The 18,761-nt window shown below is 46.0% G+C and overlaps 1 protein-coding gene across 1 annotated transcript in view; it reads right to left on the bottom strand.

The window, feature by feature from the left end:
* CPM (carboxypeptidase M) overlaps positions 1 to 18,761 on the bottom strand; it is a 70,586-nt gene that overhangs the window by 14,848 nt on the left and 36,977 nt on the right. Inside the window, exons 3-6 of the mRNA XM_021678674.1 lie at positions 13,826 to 13,923; positions 4,026 to 4,198; positions 2,293 to 2,477; positions 1,421 to 1,591 (exon numbers count right to left, since the gene is read on the bottom strand). Coding sequence (XP_021534349.1) covers positions 1,421 to 1,591; positions 2,293 to 2,477; positions 4,026 to 4,198; positions 13,826 to 13,923 — 627 coding nt within the window. The remainder of the gene's footprint in view (positions 1 to 1,420; positions 1,592 to 2,292; positions 2,478 to 4,025; positions 4,199 to 13,825; positions 13,924 to 18,761) is intronic.

Here is an 18,761-nt window from a genome sequence, read left to right as displayed (position 1 = left end):
CCGAAGTCCTGGGTTGGATGGCTGCCAGGCAGAAAGAATCGAAATGGCAGAACAGGCGTACAAAGCGCGCAGGAGTGGGACTGCTAAGCGTGGGGTGTGCAGCTCTGGCTAATGCGACTCGGGCCTGGTGGACAAAACCTCCAGACCGAGCCGGAATGCTCTAAGCTCCTCAAAGTAGCGGGCTCTGCCTGCCTTTCTTCTCGGGTTACGCCGCTTCCCGACAGCCACGTTAGCTTCCTGGCTCATTCCCCACACATCTGGATCTGCCTTGAAGGTTACAGATGGCCATGAGGGACAGCTCTGCCCTGGGGCAGGAGGGAGCCCTCGGCTGCCTGCGAAGAGTGAGGAGCGGGCATGGGCCTGGGGCGGGAACTGTATCGGGGACAACAGAGAGGAGTGTGGGATGCTGCGGTGTCTAGCTGGCCCTGCTGCTTACAGCACCTGGGAAGCTGGCAGAGACCGGAAAGTACCAGCTTGTGCAACAGGACGGCACAGCCTGTGCCTCCCAGTGACAACTGGGAAAGGGGCCCGTGTGCCGCAATGCAGCCTCCAGCTCGCTGTGGGCGGGGTCGGGCGAACCAGTCTCACAGGGGGCACCTTCCACCACCGAGGCCCAGTCCCCGCCGCTCTTCCGCCCTAGGGCCCTCCCGCTCGCTCAGGCCCCCGACAAGCCCGAGTTCTCCTACGCCCCTGGGCTTGCTTACGTGATTCCTTTTACAAGAACAGCCCCCTCCCCCCCCATCCCGTGACCCCTACATGGCAGTCTCCTTACCCGTTCCCTCACCCGGCCGTCCTGGTCCAAGGGCAGAAAACCGGACCCTCCCTCCCCCACCCCAACCAGGTATCTAGCTGGAAAAGCGTTCTTGTTCAGCTTGCAAAGTGGCTTCAAAAATCATGATACCTCACGTACAAGTTCAGCTTGTTTTACAAACTGGGCGATCTGGCGATATTTGGATCCCCCTGGCGCGTGGCCCTAAGTAGCTGGATTAGCAGGGGTCCCTGGTCGATGTGACATAAACATTACATTTCTCCAGGGGCTTCTCCACTCCTTGTTGTACTCTGGCTTTCTACCTCTCGGGCACACTACCTTTCCCAAACCTCCCATTTTTATTCTAATTACACTGCCACCACAGTTATTTACTTGCGTGCTGCTCTTCCCTATTAAGCCCGAGGGTAGGGGCTGTGTCCTGTTCAGCTTTCTTGGGAAAGTTCCCGGCTCATCGTGGGCAAACGCTGAGCGAGCATCTAAGCAGCTCTCGGGCCGTCACCCCCCAGTGCTTCTGGGCCATGAGCTGACAGAGACATGACTAAAGGATGGCACCGTGCCAAACAGATCTGGACACCTGCTGGGGTCAACAAAAGACAGTGGCACCTCTGGATGAAGGCAATAGGAGAATGCCAGAAGGGAAGAGAAACTGACCTTTGAGTGGATACCAGGAGTAGCCATTTGTGATTCCGTTAGGAAAGTTCATTTTGTTTTTACACTGGTCTCCTTTCTTCATGGTGGGATTTCTTGAAGCGTAGGTATGTGCAAGGTGTTGAAAAACATCGTCGTCAGGGGTTAAGCTATGGGAATGTAACGTCCCCGTCGCTGTGTGTGAAAAACAAACCAAGACCTTTCTGTTGGGTGTTGGAGTACAAGTACTCGGAAACACGTGGCGCCGTATTAGAAAACACGCCACCGCATCACAGGCAAAGACCCTGCTTTCCCAGAGGGACACGTGTCCACTTCCACGAGGGCTCCCCCTACCCTTTCTCCTCGTTTCTAATGAGCAGACACAGGGTGATAGCACATGAAACAAACTAGATGCATATTCCAACTCCTCCTGTATCAGCTTACAAGGTGAATAGCCTCTTAGTCACTCTCACTCATTTCTGGAGGGGGGTAAGCTTTCCTTACATACTGAAGGGGTTAAATAAAGGCACTGCGCTCGTTTTAAGTCCTCATCCCACGGAGTTTTAAGAGGAGTCAAATGATTGCTCCTATGATTAGCAAAGAAAGGTAAGTTATTCCGGTTTTATTTACTTTCAGGCATGTTGCCTCTTGTGGGGTATTCTAACCCGATTCTACTATTTTCCCGATGAATCTCCGATAATCCTGGGGGTCGCCAGGTCGGCCACCGTGCCCATCTGCGGTCTATAAATTGTAGGAAGAGTGGCTCAGAGGTGAGAAAACGAGGCTCTTCCACCCCTGGCCGCAAAGGGCAGAGGGCAGACTTGTTCCCCTCCGGAGGCCGACTCTGCAGTCCCGCTCCGGGCTCAGGAAGCCAGGCCGGGCTGCTGTTTGCTCACCTGGAACACTGTTGTCAAACGGGTAACTGGCCACCAGGGCGCCGCCGTGGAGGTTTGCAGAGAGGACAAACGTCTCTGTTTTCAGCCACTCCATGACAGCCACAGTCTCAGGCTGCCTTGACACGTTATTAAATTCAAAAGCATCGGGGAAATTTCTATTCAGGTCATAGTAGTTATTATTTTCCCTTTAAAAGAAAGAATATTTTTGGGTTTACTGATGGTATGTGAGGAAGTGGACTTGTGCAGTGTGTATCCCTTTGGTTTGGGCTCCAGGTATTCTTCCAAATGTGAGCACAGGGAAGGTGGATGGTCACCTGGGTAGCCTCGGAGGGCCACCCCTGGCATTCACGCACTCCGCAGCCCCTCCCGTGTGACTGGCTCTTACCAGGGAGATCGTAGCTGTTGTGCTGTAAGCAGGGGTTTGATGAGTGTTTGCATTTCAGGGCTTTTGCTCTTGGAACACTTCCTCTGGGAAACCTGAGACTCCGGTGCTAACCCCGTGGAGAGTCTGCCCGGAGAAATGAGGAACCCAGGTGACAGCCAGAATTGAGACCCCAGACATGTCCCAGGCTGGTGGTCTCAGCCAGCCCGAGCTGAGGCTCCAGACAGGATGGTACAGAGATTGGCCAGCCTTGCTCTGGCTTGTCCAAATTCCAGACTTACAGAATTGAGAGTAAATAAAAAGGGAATGAATCCCTAAATTTGGGGATGGTTTGTTACATAGCAACTGATAACAAAAAACAGGAACACACTATTTATACAAATGTACTTCTGGAAAGTAGACTGGCCATGTTTAAATACACTAGAAAAACCTAAAGTTGAAGGGAATCAATGGTGAGATTTTATTTATTTTTGGTAAAAACAAACAAATGTTTGCCCAAATATAAATGTATGTTAGACATTTGAGAAATTCTAAACTTCCTGAGGCACATTGCAACAAAACAGAAATACAAGACTCCCTCTTCTTTTTTAACAGCTTTTTTAGAGAGAGAGCGCACAAATGGGGGGAGGGACAGAGAGAGAGAAGCAGACTCCCTGCTGAGCACAGAGCCCGACCCAGAGCTCCATCTCATGACCCCGAGATCATGACCTGAGCCGAAATCAAGAGTCAGACACTTAACCGACTGAGCCACCCAAGCGCCCTGACTCCCTCTTCTTTTGTGGTTAGTTCTTGCACTGGCTTAATAAACTAACTGGTAATTACTGACGGCCCAGCTAGGCCCTGGAGATTTAACAGTGAGCAACATGGGTGACAGGATTCCTGCCCCCAGGGTAGCTTACAGATCTGTGTGGGGAGAGACACTGAACAAAAAATCAGACCTTAAAATTTGTGCCATGAAGGTAAAGTGGCAGGTGGTATGAACCAGGGGCCTAATAGAGGACAGGTCATGGAGGGAGTCTCTGAGGAAACACTGTTTGGCAGCGAGAGGGGCGAGGAGTGGGAAGTGAGATGTGTCCAGTGCCTGAGGCAAGAGAGAACCAGGTCGGTTCAGGAGATGGAGGAGACTCCGAGGGGCTGGGGCAGGGTGAGCGAGCGCGAGCAGTAGGGCGAGCACGGGAGTAAAGCAGCCTTCTTTGGGATTTTACTTTTCGTCCTCAAAGCAGTGGCAGCCTGAAGAGTTTTCAGCATGGCAGTGACATGACCCAGGCTGAGCTGGTTCACTAATAAGGCCCCCGGGGTACTGTCTGATGGGGGCCTTGTTGTTGTTCTCGAGAGAGGAGCCCATCCTCACCTTCCATTACTGTAAAAACAGTCAGGCTTCATGACCGCTTCAAATCCATCTGGGTTCATTGAAGGCAGGAAGTGTATCCGGGTGCTGTGGATTAAATTTGTGATTTCAAAGTCTTTTCCATCATTGGTTACCAGATGTTCAATTAAGTGGAGAAGGAGCTCCCGCCCAACAGTCTGTGTGTGTTAAAGACAAAACGGGATATTATTAGGTCAGAGGAACATAGTCCCTAAAGCACAAATCGCCCCACGAGGGGTTCTGCTACAGTTTGGTATTTGAAACCAAAACCAGTTGTGAGACCACGATTTCTCAAACACATGGGGGCTCTGGCAAGTGGCAATCAGTCACCAGCGCGCTGAAAACTCTCCACGAAAGTTACTTAGAAAGTTAATTTTTTTTTTAAAGTACCCATATGTGAAGAATTTACTTTTCAATAAAAAAAATGAATTAGGTGGGATAAAGGTTATGATCATTATGTTTCCAATTTGTTTCCCTTCCAAAACACTTCCCAGACTGGAAGGGCAGGGGCGGCGCTTGGGAGGGCACGGGAGCGCGGCTCCGCGAGCATGCGCGGTGCGGTAGGACGCCGTCGTGTGGGTCTCGGGGGACGGCAGGGGGACACCCACTGCATCAGACACAGTAGACAGGTGTCGATTTTGATAGGGGAAAATTCAGGCTTGTAACAAGCACAACTTAAATAGGTTTCAGACTTTAATATCCCTATTTCCAAATTTCCCTCTTGCACCCTTGTGCAATGTTTGCCCTATCTGCGTATTTCCGATTGCCACATTCTCGTGTTGCCGAAACTTGAGTCATTTGCACATCATTCTCATTTTTTTTGCTATATCTGCATATTATCTATACGACTGCTCATTTATATTTTCTTTAAATTGGCTCACTTTTTACTTACAGGAGAAATGAAAACCTTTGTGTCATTACCATTTTGCTAGACAGGTTTCTAATGTACACTGTTTAAAAAGCAGGACTATGAAAATAAAAATGGTCATCTCCACCCACAATTATCTTATGTATCACCAGTGACTGGGAAACTGGAGACCTATGAGAGATCTCGTTTTATAATCCTCAATGGTAAGGACTAATTTTTTTTATTATTATTAAAAAAAAGTAATTCACACCTCAACCTTATTATAGAAAGATCTGACTAGGCTATCTCAGCTTGTCTCTATAATCCTGGGTTCAGGGAATCTGCTTCTGAGTAAGGAATGCTGGCCTCTCCTTAGGTCAGATGCTGCTGAGGGTCAGTCCCCGGGAAATCTAGGGCAGCGGCTGCTTAAGGGCTGCCCTGCAGAGGTACTACTATGGTAGGCAGTGAGCAGGGCAGGAGTTTCCAGTTACAGCTCCACCGTATGAATTCACTGCTGTGACGACGGGTGAGCAATCCTTGAATGGTAATTTCTCACTTTATGCCCCACTGGCAAGGAAAGAAACCACATTTGATGAATTTGTTATCCTAATGAACATGGAATAATTGAAATGGGGACTAAGAAAACTTGGAATATGTCAATTACGTATTCACAGGTAGCCGTAAATTTCAGAGTGGAAATATATTCAATTCTGACTTCAATTTTTTTTTTCCTACTTATTTCTATCTTCTACTACCTTGATTTTTGTTTTTACAGTCAAAGTTGTCAGCTTGTGGGGCGCCTGGGTGGCTCAGTGGGTTAAGTGTCTGCCTTCAGCTCAGGTCACGATCCTGTGATGGAGCCTCACATCAGGCTCCCTGCTCAGCAGGGAGTTTGCTTCTCCCTCTGCCTCTGCCCCCTGCTCATGCTCTCTATCTCAAATAAATAAAATCTTAAAAAAAAAATCGTCAGCTTGAAAAAGCCTTTACAGATAACCAAAAAAGGCAAGTAAGCCACACACAAGGTTTCCAAGCGTCTGTTTTGGGAGCTCAAGCACTCTGGAAGCAGCCTCATGAGCTACTTGCTGGCCAGTGGAGGAGCTGCAGTGACTCTCATTTGTGAAAAGCTAATTTACACGTGGAAAGTGCAATGATTTAAGGAGCGTTGTGCCAAGGGGTTGGGGAGGAGGCAGTGACCAAGAGTCACCTGCAGCTCCTGAAATTTCTAAATGTTAGTTGGGACTGTCGGGCAGTTGGTTCAGTTAGAGGGACGAATCAGGAAGAACCCGAGGCCCATGTGAGTCCCCAGTCAAGGACAGAGGAGCCGCACCAGAATCCCCATGGGGCTCAAGATGTGCCTTTCCCTCAACTATCTCAACTAAACAATCTCAAGCACGCCACAACTCAAGACGTGAGTTGGCAAAGACATTCAACCAACTCAAAGCAAATGAAAACAAAGAGGAGTCAAGAAGCTGTGATTAGGCTGTAGAATGAGACTGAGGAACTGTGGGAGAACAGGTACAGAACAGAATGGAAAAGTTAATGTTTATCATTAACAGAGGGTGGGGGCTGGGGGAGGCAAGTGTTCATAGCAAGGGGTTAGAAGATTCTATCAACAGCTAAAAACTATATATTTTCAATGGTTACAATTTCCAAGTTTTCCCTCATTTTTTTCTTGACTTTGGAAGAATCATCTGGTAATTTTTTATTTTGAGAAAATATTTATCAAGTTCACCGATTATTTTAGTTTCACTTCGGTTTATCCTGTCCAAGTAAAATGAAATCTCGTACTTATTTAAAGGGTAACAGAATATGGCACCCATTTTATTTTGTATCCTTTTAATCCTTCTCATTCTCTTACTACAGAAATCCATAGATGTCTAGAATGATGTGTGGCAAATATTAATGATGGTTATTTCTGAGTGATAGTATTCTGAATGATTTTTATTCATTTTTCCGGTGTCACTTTTTAAAGAAAACCTTTATTATTTTTACGAAACCAATAAAAATCATGATTCTTTCAAGTCCACAAATGTAGAACGAAGGTATTTTCTGTTTGTCTCCATATTCCAAAACAAATCACATGTCCTTAACTGCAGAGGATAAGTAAAAAATCTTGGAAATATGGTAAAGAACGAATTAAGAGTCAGATCATTTAAAAACTGCTGAGGTTAAACAGCTAAAATTTCAGGGAGTTAAAATCCTCTCTTTTTGTTGGGCTATATTTTGCTGTCTTCCTAACAGCAGATTTATGCCAAATATTATTCAAATTAATTCTTCCCAACCTTAATATAAATGTTTCAAGCACTCATTCATGTTTTATGCATAAACCTCCCTTCTTTAAAACTAAGTCTTTGAATATGAAACCCAGAGAGTCCAAATTTTAAAAAAGAACACGGTCAAAGCAATCCCAATAGCTTAATCAGCTTTCCATTTAGCACGCTCACTTCCTCTCTGGGAGGGTGTAGACTTAATATGAGAATCCCTCATGAAGAGACTGAAAGGCTGGATGAACACACCAGTTTCGGGAGCCTTTCACTGATCATTCATCTGCCAGTTAAAATGGCAATAACCCAGAAAGCAGAAAATAAATTCTCCATCAGTTTCAGTTTACAATCAAGGTGGAATTTGCTAGAGAGATAAAAATGAGTGTTCTAGCTCTTCAAAGAATGTTTTTTTAACAGTGGAAAAAAATTTTTAAAGAGTCTACAATTACTAGGTAATCTGTGAGAGTGAGAGTGAGAGAGAGAGAAAGACAACAAAACCCAGCTATCCCAATGACGGAATCTGTTTTAAAATGCTACACTGTAATGCAGCTGCTCGGTGGAAGAAAAGCCTGTGACCTCTGGGGCTCCCGAAATGGTGTATTACCGATTTAATTCATTTGTCTGATTGCCTCCTTAAGTCCTTCTTCAAATATCAGCCTAAATATTACGTTATCTAGCAGACTTTTCCCTGGGCTCCCAAAGTCTGGGTGCCATGACCTACACATGTGGTCCCAGAACTCTGCACACTCGTGTTTCTCCTAATACCGCCCACATACATTCACAATGGCCCGGCTGACCTTGACTGACCTTGACTGACCCCCCCCCCCCCCACTCCATCCTCTAAGCCTTGAGGGCAGGGATCCTAACGGGCTTCCTCTGTAGCGCTGGTATCTTGCCCAGCTCTGGGGATATCATATACTCAATAAATGATTGCTGATTACTGTTGACAAATCCATTACAAGGTCAAGACTATTATTCTAAGGAGGAAATTTCTGAAAACATGAGGACTTAAGCTGCTTAATGAGGGCAGATGTACAAATGATCAAATTAGAGGCGCCTGGGTGGCTCAGTCATTAAGTGTCTGCCTTAGGCTCAGGTCATGATCCCAGGGTCCTGGGATGGAGCCCCGCATCAGACTCCCTGCTCGGCGGGAAGCCTGTTTCTCCCTCTCCCACTCCCCCTGCTTGTGTTCCTGCTCTCACTGTCTCTCCGTCAAATAAATAAAATCTTAAAAAAAAAAAAATGATCAAGTTATTTCCTTTGAACCATTTTCAACATTGAACCACTTTTCCAGGGGTGGGGGCTAACAATTCTGATCCTGCCAAGGACTCAGGATATCTGGTCGCCCTAGCCCAGCCTTACCAAAAGGGGAGATGAAGAGAAAAAGCACAATTACAGGAGAAATTTAATACATGCTTAAAAGAATCCGACACTTCACTTGGAATAAAGATTAATTCTAGCTCCAAAAGGAGAAAATTAATGATCTAAAGCCACACTGCATAACTGAGGACATTCTGCTATCATCTGTGATAATGGTGGAAAACAGAACTTGGCAAATGGCATCTGGAAGGACAAGCTTTAATTTGTTTTTTTAGTACATTTGGAACTTGTACTGCATGTTGACTACACATCCCAGATTTTCCAGCATGGGCAAAATTCAGATATTATGTCTTAGTGTTCATATAAACCATTAAAATGCCCTTTAAATACAAACAGCATATAAACTACATCTCATAAGTTGTCTCTTATATGTCTAGAAGGGGTGTGAAAATAATTTATCCATTATCCTTTATTTTTAGGTTGAAAAATATGGCCACTGTTATCCAGGGAATGTTTCTGCTTTCAACTTATATATCTAGAACACAATAAACTATAAATTAATGCCACCCAAACGTGAAATTCTAAGTGTGATGTGGATATTTCAAAAGTCTACTGAGGGGCACCTGTGTGGCTCAGTTGGTTAAGCATCTGCCTTCAGCTCAGGTCATGATCTCGGGGTCCTGGGATCAAGTCCCGTATGGGGCTCCCTGCTCAGCGGGGAGTCTGCTTCTCCCTCTCCCTCTGTCTGCCACTCCCCCTGCTTGTGCTCTCTCTCTCTCTGTCAAATAAATAAAATCTTAAAAGAAAAAAAAGTCTACCTGATTAACCCATCACAGTAAAAGTAATTTATTGATGGTTTTGTTTTGTTTTTTTTTTTTTTTAGAGATTTTATTTATTTGACAGAGAGAGAGACAGCGAGAGCAGGAACACAAGCAGGGGGAGTGGGAGAGGGAGAAGCAGGCCTCCCACCGAGCAGGGAGCCCGATGTGGGACTCGATCCCAGGACCCTGGGATCATGACCTGAGCCGAAGGCAGACGCTTAACGACTGAGCCACCCAGGCGCCCTATTGATGTTTAAGTAATAGGAGCTTAGGGGGGAAAAAAAGAATCCAAATTGGCAATTCAGTTAAGCATAACAAGCACATATTGAATACCTACCCCCATACTACTTAAGACCATGGCCCTGAGGTCAAGGGAACCTTGGGAACCCAGCCTGTAACCTCTCCTTTGCCTATTACTGGATTAGCTTAAAACTACTGGCACTCAACTTTCTCAGCACATAGTCATGCCTCACTTCAGTATTTCCATTAGAGAGGAATTAGAGATGTCCTAACAATCTAGAGATTAGTGAACATTTTTTTTTCTACAAAGTTTAAAAACCATGGGATAGAGACAGGCACAAAACAGTGCGAGGAGGCCTTGAGGAAGGAACAAGGAGTGATCTTCCCAGGTTTCTCTCCTGTCCACACTGAGGCTGAAAGCATTAAGATGTTCTCAGTTTTGGGGCCTGGTAGATTATTGGTTATAGCTGACCTCAAAGCCAGCCATGAGCAGGAGGAGGGCACAGGGGACAAAGACCCTATTCTCAAACACTGTCAGTACTGGTGGAGGAAGGGAACGGTAGGGAGCCCCCCACTCAGCGTGTGCCGGCATCACCCCTTCCAAGGAGAAACAATCACCAGACTTCAGCTATGTCTGTACCACCGACTAGGCACCTGCATACGTTAAAACTAGGATCGAGGCTTCTACAAGGCGACATGTCAGTGGGTGTGCACACGGAGGGCCCAGACGAACTAGGAAAGCACCTGCTAGTCTTACGAAAATGAGAAAGGCAGAAGCTCAGAAACACTCCTCTCACGTCGTTCTGGAAAGGGCATGAACACCAGGTGGCAAAGGCTTCTCAAAGGGTGCTGTTAGCTACCCCGCATGACTGCACAGCAATCACGGAGGGGAGGCAGGCAGTAGAAAAAACGGACTTGGATTTATATCCAGCGTTACTCTAAGAGCTTGCCACTTTTTTACATGATGAATAAGACCAAATCTTCTGATCGACGAGCACCGTTAGGTATCCATCCAAACAGATCATAGATCTCTACGTCAAAATGAAAAGAGTACCAACAGAACACTTAGCGGGCAGCAGAGAGAGTCAAGGAGGCAGACCCATAGCTGGGTAAGGCCCGGCGCTTGGGCTGGGATTCAGACAGCCTACGACCAAGCACACACCCCCACCAAGCACTGAGTGTAGCCCATGCTCATTAATGTTGGCTCGTGTTATTACGTGCTTGTAAAGCACCGTGGAGAAAGTAACTTGCCAGTCTGATCAACAAGGCACCGTGAGCCAGTGTCATTGGAAGGACATGAGCCAACAGCAGGGTGAAGGGAGACAAGAAAAATATTATACAAGAGGAGGTTTAATATCACTTCTTTTATAAAATACCTGCCTGCAAAGGGGCCATTTTAAGTTGATTTTGCTACCCAAAGTTTTTGCAAACCCTCCAGCATCGACCAAACTAATCCGTCTTCATGATTCCTAAGGGTCTATTAGCCAAAAAATGTTTCACCTAAATACAGCAAACCTTTACATTTAGCTTCCGGTTGGAAGCCAGAGGGACTAGAGGCACAAGGAAGCAAAAAATCCAGAATGTAGGACATTCTGCAGGACAGATAACTAATTGATCAGGTCTCTTTATTAAGTCTAGAGTCACAAAAAGATCCTTTAAATGCTAGAACAAAAGATTCAAGGGAATGGACCACAGGTGATGCATGGTCCTGGACTGGATCCTGATGTAGACAATCTGGGGGACATTTGAGAAACCAGAAAGTGGGGTAGAAGATAAAGACAGGATAAACTCGTATTGACATGAAAGGGTGGCTAGTATTAACTTACATGTTACAAATAGTAAATCAGCATAGCTCATTTAATAGAAGTGCACACATGCACACACAAACACCTAGGTGGATAAATAGTAAGGAATTAACTACTAATTTTTGGAAGGTCAATATACAATGTTGTTGTTGTTGGTTTATGTTTTTTTCTGAGATGTACATGACTGATTTTATAATAACAACAACAGATTATCTTTAATTTAAAAAAGACCTGATTCTAAAACAAGGTACAAGGACGTAAGGTAAAAATTCATGGGGGAAAATAGCAGGTATGATCAGCAGAACTGGGTCTTCCTAATGCTGGGGACGCTCACTGCCATCTAGCCATGTATTCAGCGTGGGAAACACACCCACCTCTGTGGGGTGGGGTCCAGGTAAGAGAGGAAACATTTTAAAAACAGTGTGATCACTTCTGTCCAGCAGGCCACTCCATGCATAGATGTCCCCTGTGGGGTTCTCCACGCGAGGCCCACAGACTCCTAGAAGATCCATACATCCTGAGGTCAGCACCCAGAATCTGTGGTGGAATAGCAAGGCATCTACCTAAAGAAGGTGAGAACCAGTGCCCTAAAATGTTAGCTATGTAGCATTTTATAGTGGGTTCTCGAAAATGCTCTTTCAATTCCAAAAGATCTGAGAGAGGAAGAAGGCTGGGTCAGGTGGTTGGACCCTCTACTCAAACACACTCCTCTGCTCCTGAGTGAAGCCATCACTGTCCCCAGCTCCTCGCAACACCAGGAGGGCAGAAGGCACAAGATCTCACTTTCAGGATAAGTTCCTCAGTGGCCCACAGAGCCCGGACACTACCACCGGTGGGGACACATGGGGGACACACGGGGGATCACAGGGCCTCAGGTCCCCGCCCCAAGGTGCACTGGAACTTCACCCTTTCTTGATCTCAGTCCTTAGCATTCCTCAAAGAATCAGGGTGAACTAGAGAGCCCCGATTTGATGGGATACATTACCTACCCGGACAGCAAAAGGCCAGAAGTTTGGGAAAGCGCATCTTAGAAAGAAGCCAACTCAGAGGTGAGGGAGGGAAAGGACTCTGGCTTCTCTTTCAAAGTTTCAGTTCGGAGGGTTATTTCTGAGCACCATGCTGGAACCCCCGAAGTGCCAGGAATTCAATAAGTAAACTACTGTAGTTAACGAGTGCTGAACGCCTCTTACTAAAGACGGACTCCATGGACCTGGATCCATAGACGACATAGCAAGGGGGAGGTCTGGGCTGCCATCTGCGGTGAACAGTTGTGTTGTTATCACACCAACGCTGGTCAGACTCCCAGCGACATCAAATCTGACAGGTACAGCGCGATCACACTCAGCAAAGTCGCGGGGGGACTGACCTTCCATCCGCTCACAAATCAGGTCCAAAGGCCTGCGCCTTTCTTAGAGGCCAGTGTCTGCACCTTGCTCCCACTGCAAGAAGTCCTGTCCTCCCAGGACAGGTCAGGCTGCGAGCGTCCAAGAGGTGGACCCTGCTCCTACGGAGCCTGGGCTTGCGGAGGGCTAAGCCAGGACAGGAAGCCCAGCGTCGGAGGAGAGCCCGCCGCCCACACTGCTGCCAACTCCCATGTGCCTTCACGAGGCAGTGGGTTGCACCCCACTGGACTATGCCTTTACTTCGACGCTCCTTAAAGGTAAGCATGTTTTAGAGGGCGCTACACACATTGCTATGTAAATTTTCCTGACTGTGACGACTGGGAACGGTCTTTCCCTTCCACTTCACCGCCCAGGCGTATGGGGTCCTGGGAACAGAAAATACCGCAACTGTCACATTCCCCAAATCCTCTGAGGAAGCGCGGAAGGAGACGGACAGGAGCGCCCTCAAAGGCCTGAGGGGAATGACTGCCAAGTGGGGGAGGGGGGTAAGAGGGTAACGGACAAAACAAAATAAATACCATGACATCAAACAGAAGGAGAGTTTATCTCTGATACGTTGGAAAAGAGGCAAGACATTACAAAACTTAAGAGCATTTGCTGAGTGAGAGAACTGTAAGCTTGATTGCCCGTCAACTTCAATATTGAAAGCGCTGAGTAGAAGATTAAGACAAGGTGACAAAAGCTTTCAAAAAGTCAGATATCAGGACTTTGGATAGCTCTCGGGATCTTCGGATTGTTTGAATTCAAATATACTACAGCTCCGTAGCTGGGCCACCTGGATGTCCCCCAGGAGGCGGGAAACACCAGCCCAGGGCGGGCTTCAGGGCCTCGGCCGGCCGTGAGGGCTTGGGCGCTGCTGTTCTGCCAGTCCAGGCACAAAACGAGCTCCAGGGAGCCTCCCGGGGCACTGGCTCTGGTGGTTGTTGGACCCTGGTTCCTTCAATTCTCCCAGAAGGCCTCGCTGCAAGACCTTTCCAGATTTTTTGGTACGATTTATGCTGCTTCCTGAGCATTTACACGGAGCTCGAGAGACCCGAGGGGAAGCGTGTCTAGTGACCTTTCCGATACTCAAGCCGCATACCTACCTCGTCTCCGTGCATGTTGGCCACGTATTTGAACTCTGGAATCCCAATCCTGTGCTCCTTTGGGAAGCGCCCCACGACAAGAACCCACAGGTTTCTGCCTTTACAGGGAAGAGAGAGAGAAAAATAAGTTGTGTTTGCAAATGACAGATGAACTCCAGGGAATGAGCAGAGAAAGCAAACTGCTGCTTCACCTGACTCGCGTCTCAGGATGACCGAAGCGCATAAGTAAGACTAACACCTCATGCTCAAAATGCTTAGTTCACTTCCAGCCCCAACCCCTTCAATTTAGCAGAGATATTTCACTTATTATTTCAGAATGTGATTTTTAAAAATTGAAGGCTGATTAGGCTACCTGGGTCTGATTTTCCCAAAACGTTTATATACTTTACTCTGAGTTCCTAAGGCTTTATAGAAATGACCTTGCTAATTCACACAATTATACAAACTTAAATTATAGTTGATGGTTGACTGGGAGGGTGCCGTAGTTCTCAGTTCAAAGAAAGGGAAAAAAGCAACAAGGAATAAAACATGGAACACAGAAGGGAGATTGTTTTTCAAGTACCAAATCCTGACTCTTGTATCAAACACCCACGAAACGGCTCCTTTGCAGTGAGTGTCCTTGATGTGCGCGAGTCCTGTCAAGTAAACTGGCAACCGCAACCCATCCTAACGACGCCTCAAGGAGTACTTCTAAGTCCTACTCCTGCCGTGAGGAGCATGATTCGGGCGAGGAAGGGCAGAGACCAAAGATCGCTGAGGATTTGCTCTGTGTAGACATTACGGTTGGTACTCCGGTACAGCTTATCTCGGTAATCCCTTGTCATGACCCACCGAGATGGATTTTTAACCAAACTTTACAAATGAGAAAACTGATCTTCCAAACACTTAAGTAAATTGCTTATGATCACACAGCCAGTAAGAGGCTGTGATTTGAGCTCCAGAGCCAAGACGTGATCTATTTGACTTCGATTCTAGGGCTCCTTCCACTAAAGCCAGCTGCCCATCTCTCAGGAGGCTTGGTTTCCTAATCAGTAAAATGAAGAGGTCGCTTTCAGTTCTAAAATCATCTCTTTCAGTCATCAGCCTCTCTTAATACAAAGACTTTAAAATTAGAAATTGAGGAATATGTTCACAATCTATCACATACGTATAATGCTCAAATATCTGTGATATCTGAGCCTTCTGTGGAATTCAAGAGCCCAGGGAAGGAATTTAACAGCAGCTGATGGGCTAATGTGGAACAGGTTTCTGTGGAATTTCAGATCCAGTCCCTTAAATCAGGGGTCCCACAGGCTGAACACTCAGTTGGTATGAGGAATCCTGGAAGAAACAGATACTCAGCCTGTCTTTTTCACCACTCGTTCTTAATTTATTGTAACAATATTTTAGGTACATTTTTCATGACAGGGTGATGCTTTAAATTTTGTTAACTGCAGGATGTCTCAGAAAATACCCACAAAATGCTGTTTATCTGACTGATGCCACCGACTAGAACAGAATCCTCACTCATTCATATATTCATTCAATTAGTACGACTATATCCAGCCATTTAGACATGTGATCAGACTGCACAGGTAAATTACACTCTCTTAAAAAAAACACAACTCACTGGGTGTAAAGATTTTATTTATTTGACAGAGAGAGACGTAGCGAGAGGAAACACAAGCAGGGGGCAGCGGGTGAGGGAGAAGCAGGCTTCCCGCCGAGCAGGGAGCCCGATGTGGGGCTTGATCCCAGGACCCTGGGGCTATGACCTGAGCCGAAGGCAGACGCTTAACACGACTGAGCCACCCAGGCGCCCCACCCAGTGAGTTTCTGATCTAGTGGAGAATAGCAATGTGCAAACATAATTACACTAGACAGTGACATATACGGCCATAGAAGTGTATATAAGGTCCTGTTGTGCTTGTAGAATAAAAGAAATGGTTACTTCTTTCCAAGAAGGGGGATCACGAAAAGCTTTACAGATCTAGGGGTTTATAGATGAGTTCTGAACAGGGTTTTGAAGAATGATTCTAAGTTTGCCATGTGGACAAGTATATTCCATCCAGTGATTTCCCATCAGAACCATTTCATTAACCAGAACCTTCTATTCCCCTGTATGATTTCTCAGGTCATCTGGAACTTCAATTCTACCAAGTTAACATTTTCATGTGAGCAAGGAAGTTTTTTTTTTTCTTTTTTTTAAGGCTGGGTGTGGAGCTTACTTAAAACAACAACAACAAAAAAAAACAAGGGGCTTGAACTCACGACCCTGAGACCATGACCTGAGCAGAGATCAAGAGACGCTTAACCAACCGAGCCACCCAGGCGCCCCAAGGAAGAACTTTTTCTGAGCGAGCTAATAAACCTGGCTCTTTAGGTTTCCTTCTGCGGAATGCTTTTTTTGTAGCTATTAATGCTTTTAAAGCTAGAATAATCACAGATTTGTACAGATTATGATTTAGTCCCCTCACAGGCAAGGGGGGGGGAATTCAAAATCATCGGAACATAATATTTAGCAATTGTTTTAACAGTGTAACAACGAATTTGCAACAGCTGGCCTGTTACATAAGGATAGGACATAAGACAACAAAACCTGACTTGACAATGGAGATCCAAAGATCCAATCTTAATTGGCTTAAGGAAGGAGGGAGATCAATAAAACCTGAGTGAAGAAGTACTTTATGGGTAGCTCAATCTCAATTTTAGCATGAATGGCCCCTAAATGAACTGCAAGATGAGAAATTTACCTCGAATAACCTCAATGGCACAAAGTTTGAGAATGAAAACCAACCAATAATCCTAGAAGATATTCACGCAATGCTTTTGGAATGACAAGCTTCTTGAAGGGTTTTAACCCCCCTTTCCAAACACTGGCCATCTCTGGCTTAGACCAAAGTAAATGCACAAAGGACAAACTACTTTTCACAGTATGATTGCCAAGGTCAGGGTAATTTAAACAAGATTTTTTTTTTTTTTTTTCCTATCAAGGTTGGAAAGGCTACCTTTATTGCCCCTTTCTAATAGCAGGTATGCTGAAGAGTTCTGGAACGCTTGGCCTCTTTCTCTTCACTACAAATCAAAGAAACCTGGATTCCAAATATTTTGGTATCTATATTATATTCAGGAACTTGGAGCTTGACACAATCCCAGGGATATGACACAGGTGCCCGACTGGGTTTGTTCAGAAGATCAGGAAAACTTTACAAATTTAGAAGGATTCACAAAGATCCAAAGACAAGGAAGCAGGCAAAAAGTGCCACGAAATACTTTAGGAATTCAGGAGAAAGCCGATGGCGAAGTGCAGAAAACTAAGTATAGCTTCAACAGGTAGAAATGGGAGAAGTGTCATGCCCACATCAGAATCACCTGGATCCTCGTAAAAATGCCAACCCCTGAGCCCCATCTGCTGAATCAAACTGTAGGGGTAAAGCTCAAAACCTGCATTTAACAGGCTCCCTTGGTGATTCTGAGGCCCATTAAAATTTGAAAGCTTGCTGAGGCTGAGGCGGTGAACATCCAGATAGATCTGGGAGGCACTTGGTTTTTAGGTAAAACCGTCTCATTTTACATAGAATCATGAGCACACTTCTATGTTAACAAATATACTTCTATTTTACTACCTGAATACATTACCACTAGTTCAACCACTGCTCTTTTGTTAGATGTTCAAAAATAAGTTTTACGTGGACTACAGCATAAACACCAAAATTACATACAGAATTTCGAAATCAGAATACAAAATTATATTAACTCCAGCCATGTAAAAACAGATTGTTCATTTAAAAAGTACCATGGAAGGAAACTGCTCCATGGCATATAAAGCCTTAAATTAACAGATGGGTCTACAAGAGTCGACAGTGACGCACTATGAGTGGTTAAGAGCTTGAGTGACAGGGTGATAAAAATCAAAAAACTTTTTTCCCCACGTCCCTATCTTTCCAGTTTTTAAAAAATAAAACACCAAATTCTATCATTCATGAAGTACAGATCCTCTGCACCAGACCTCAGCCTAGGCACATTGTTACTTGACCTGCACAACACCTCCCCGTGATGGGCGGTACCCACGACTTCCTGTCGACGAAATGGATTCAAGTGGCAGAACCAGGGTCCACACCCAGGTAGGTCTGTCTGATTCTAAAATCTGTATTCTTCTGATGATGCCAGGCTGCCTTAATCTCCCTGAAAGTACTAGATAGGCCAGAGCCAACGTCCCCCTGGGCGAAATGTCCCCAGGCAGTTCTCGCAATCTTGCGTTGCTATGGTTCACCCGTGGAACAGGATCCAGGTGCCACCTGGCTACGACCAATGGATCCAGGACAAGAGCCCCAACTGGAGGGCTGGCTACCCTGTCAGGCTCTCTCTGCTCTGAGGGTTTCAGACTCTGCCTGGGTGGCCTGGTCACCGGGGCAGAGCTGCTGTGATGAGGCGGCACATTCCGGTTTTTCACGAGGCTTGTTTGTATGTATTGTATGACCCACGAAGCTCTGGTATCCAGGGGGATGAATCAGCGGCTGGTTTCCCAGCCTCCACAGTGCTCTGCGTATCCCTACAATCACCCCGAGCTAAGTCAGAGCCTGAGAGAGCTTGCCCGAGAGAGTGTCCTCATATATAAGTGGGAATAACAGCTTCATGGGCAAGGCTGTTGTAAGGCTGATGAATTCCTCCCTCCTTCCCTAAGGATGAGTCAAAGATCTGACACCACACCTTCGATTTCACTTGTGCATGTTCCCATTACCACACACACACACAGCTCGGCACACAGAGCTCAGCCCTACATTAAATAATGGGCGAGGTGAATACAGCACATCACTTGAGTCAGGTTAAACACTTGGCCTCCAAGTTCACATGGCCTCTGGCTTTGAAGTGGAGGAAAAGAGGTTCCTGCTAAGTGGCTCATTAAAAACCACACACACACACACACACACACACACACACACACACACACACACAC

The sequence above is a fragment of the Neomonachus schauinslandi genome, chromosome 5 (genome assembly GCF_002201575.2).
Source record: "Neomonachus schauinslandi chromosome 5, ASM220157v2, whole genome shotgun sequence".
NCBI classification, from domain to species: domain Eukaryota; kingdom Metazoa; phylum Chordata; class Mammalia; order Carnivora; family Phocidae; genus Neomonachus; species Neomonachus schauinslandi.
The sequence above is the reverse complement of the archived record's forward strand: the minus strand, read 5'-3'. Positions and strand labels throughout refer to the sequence as shown.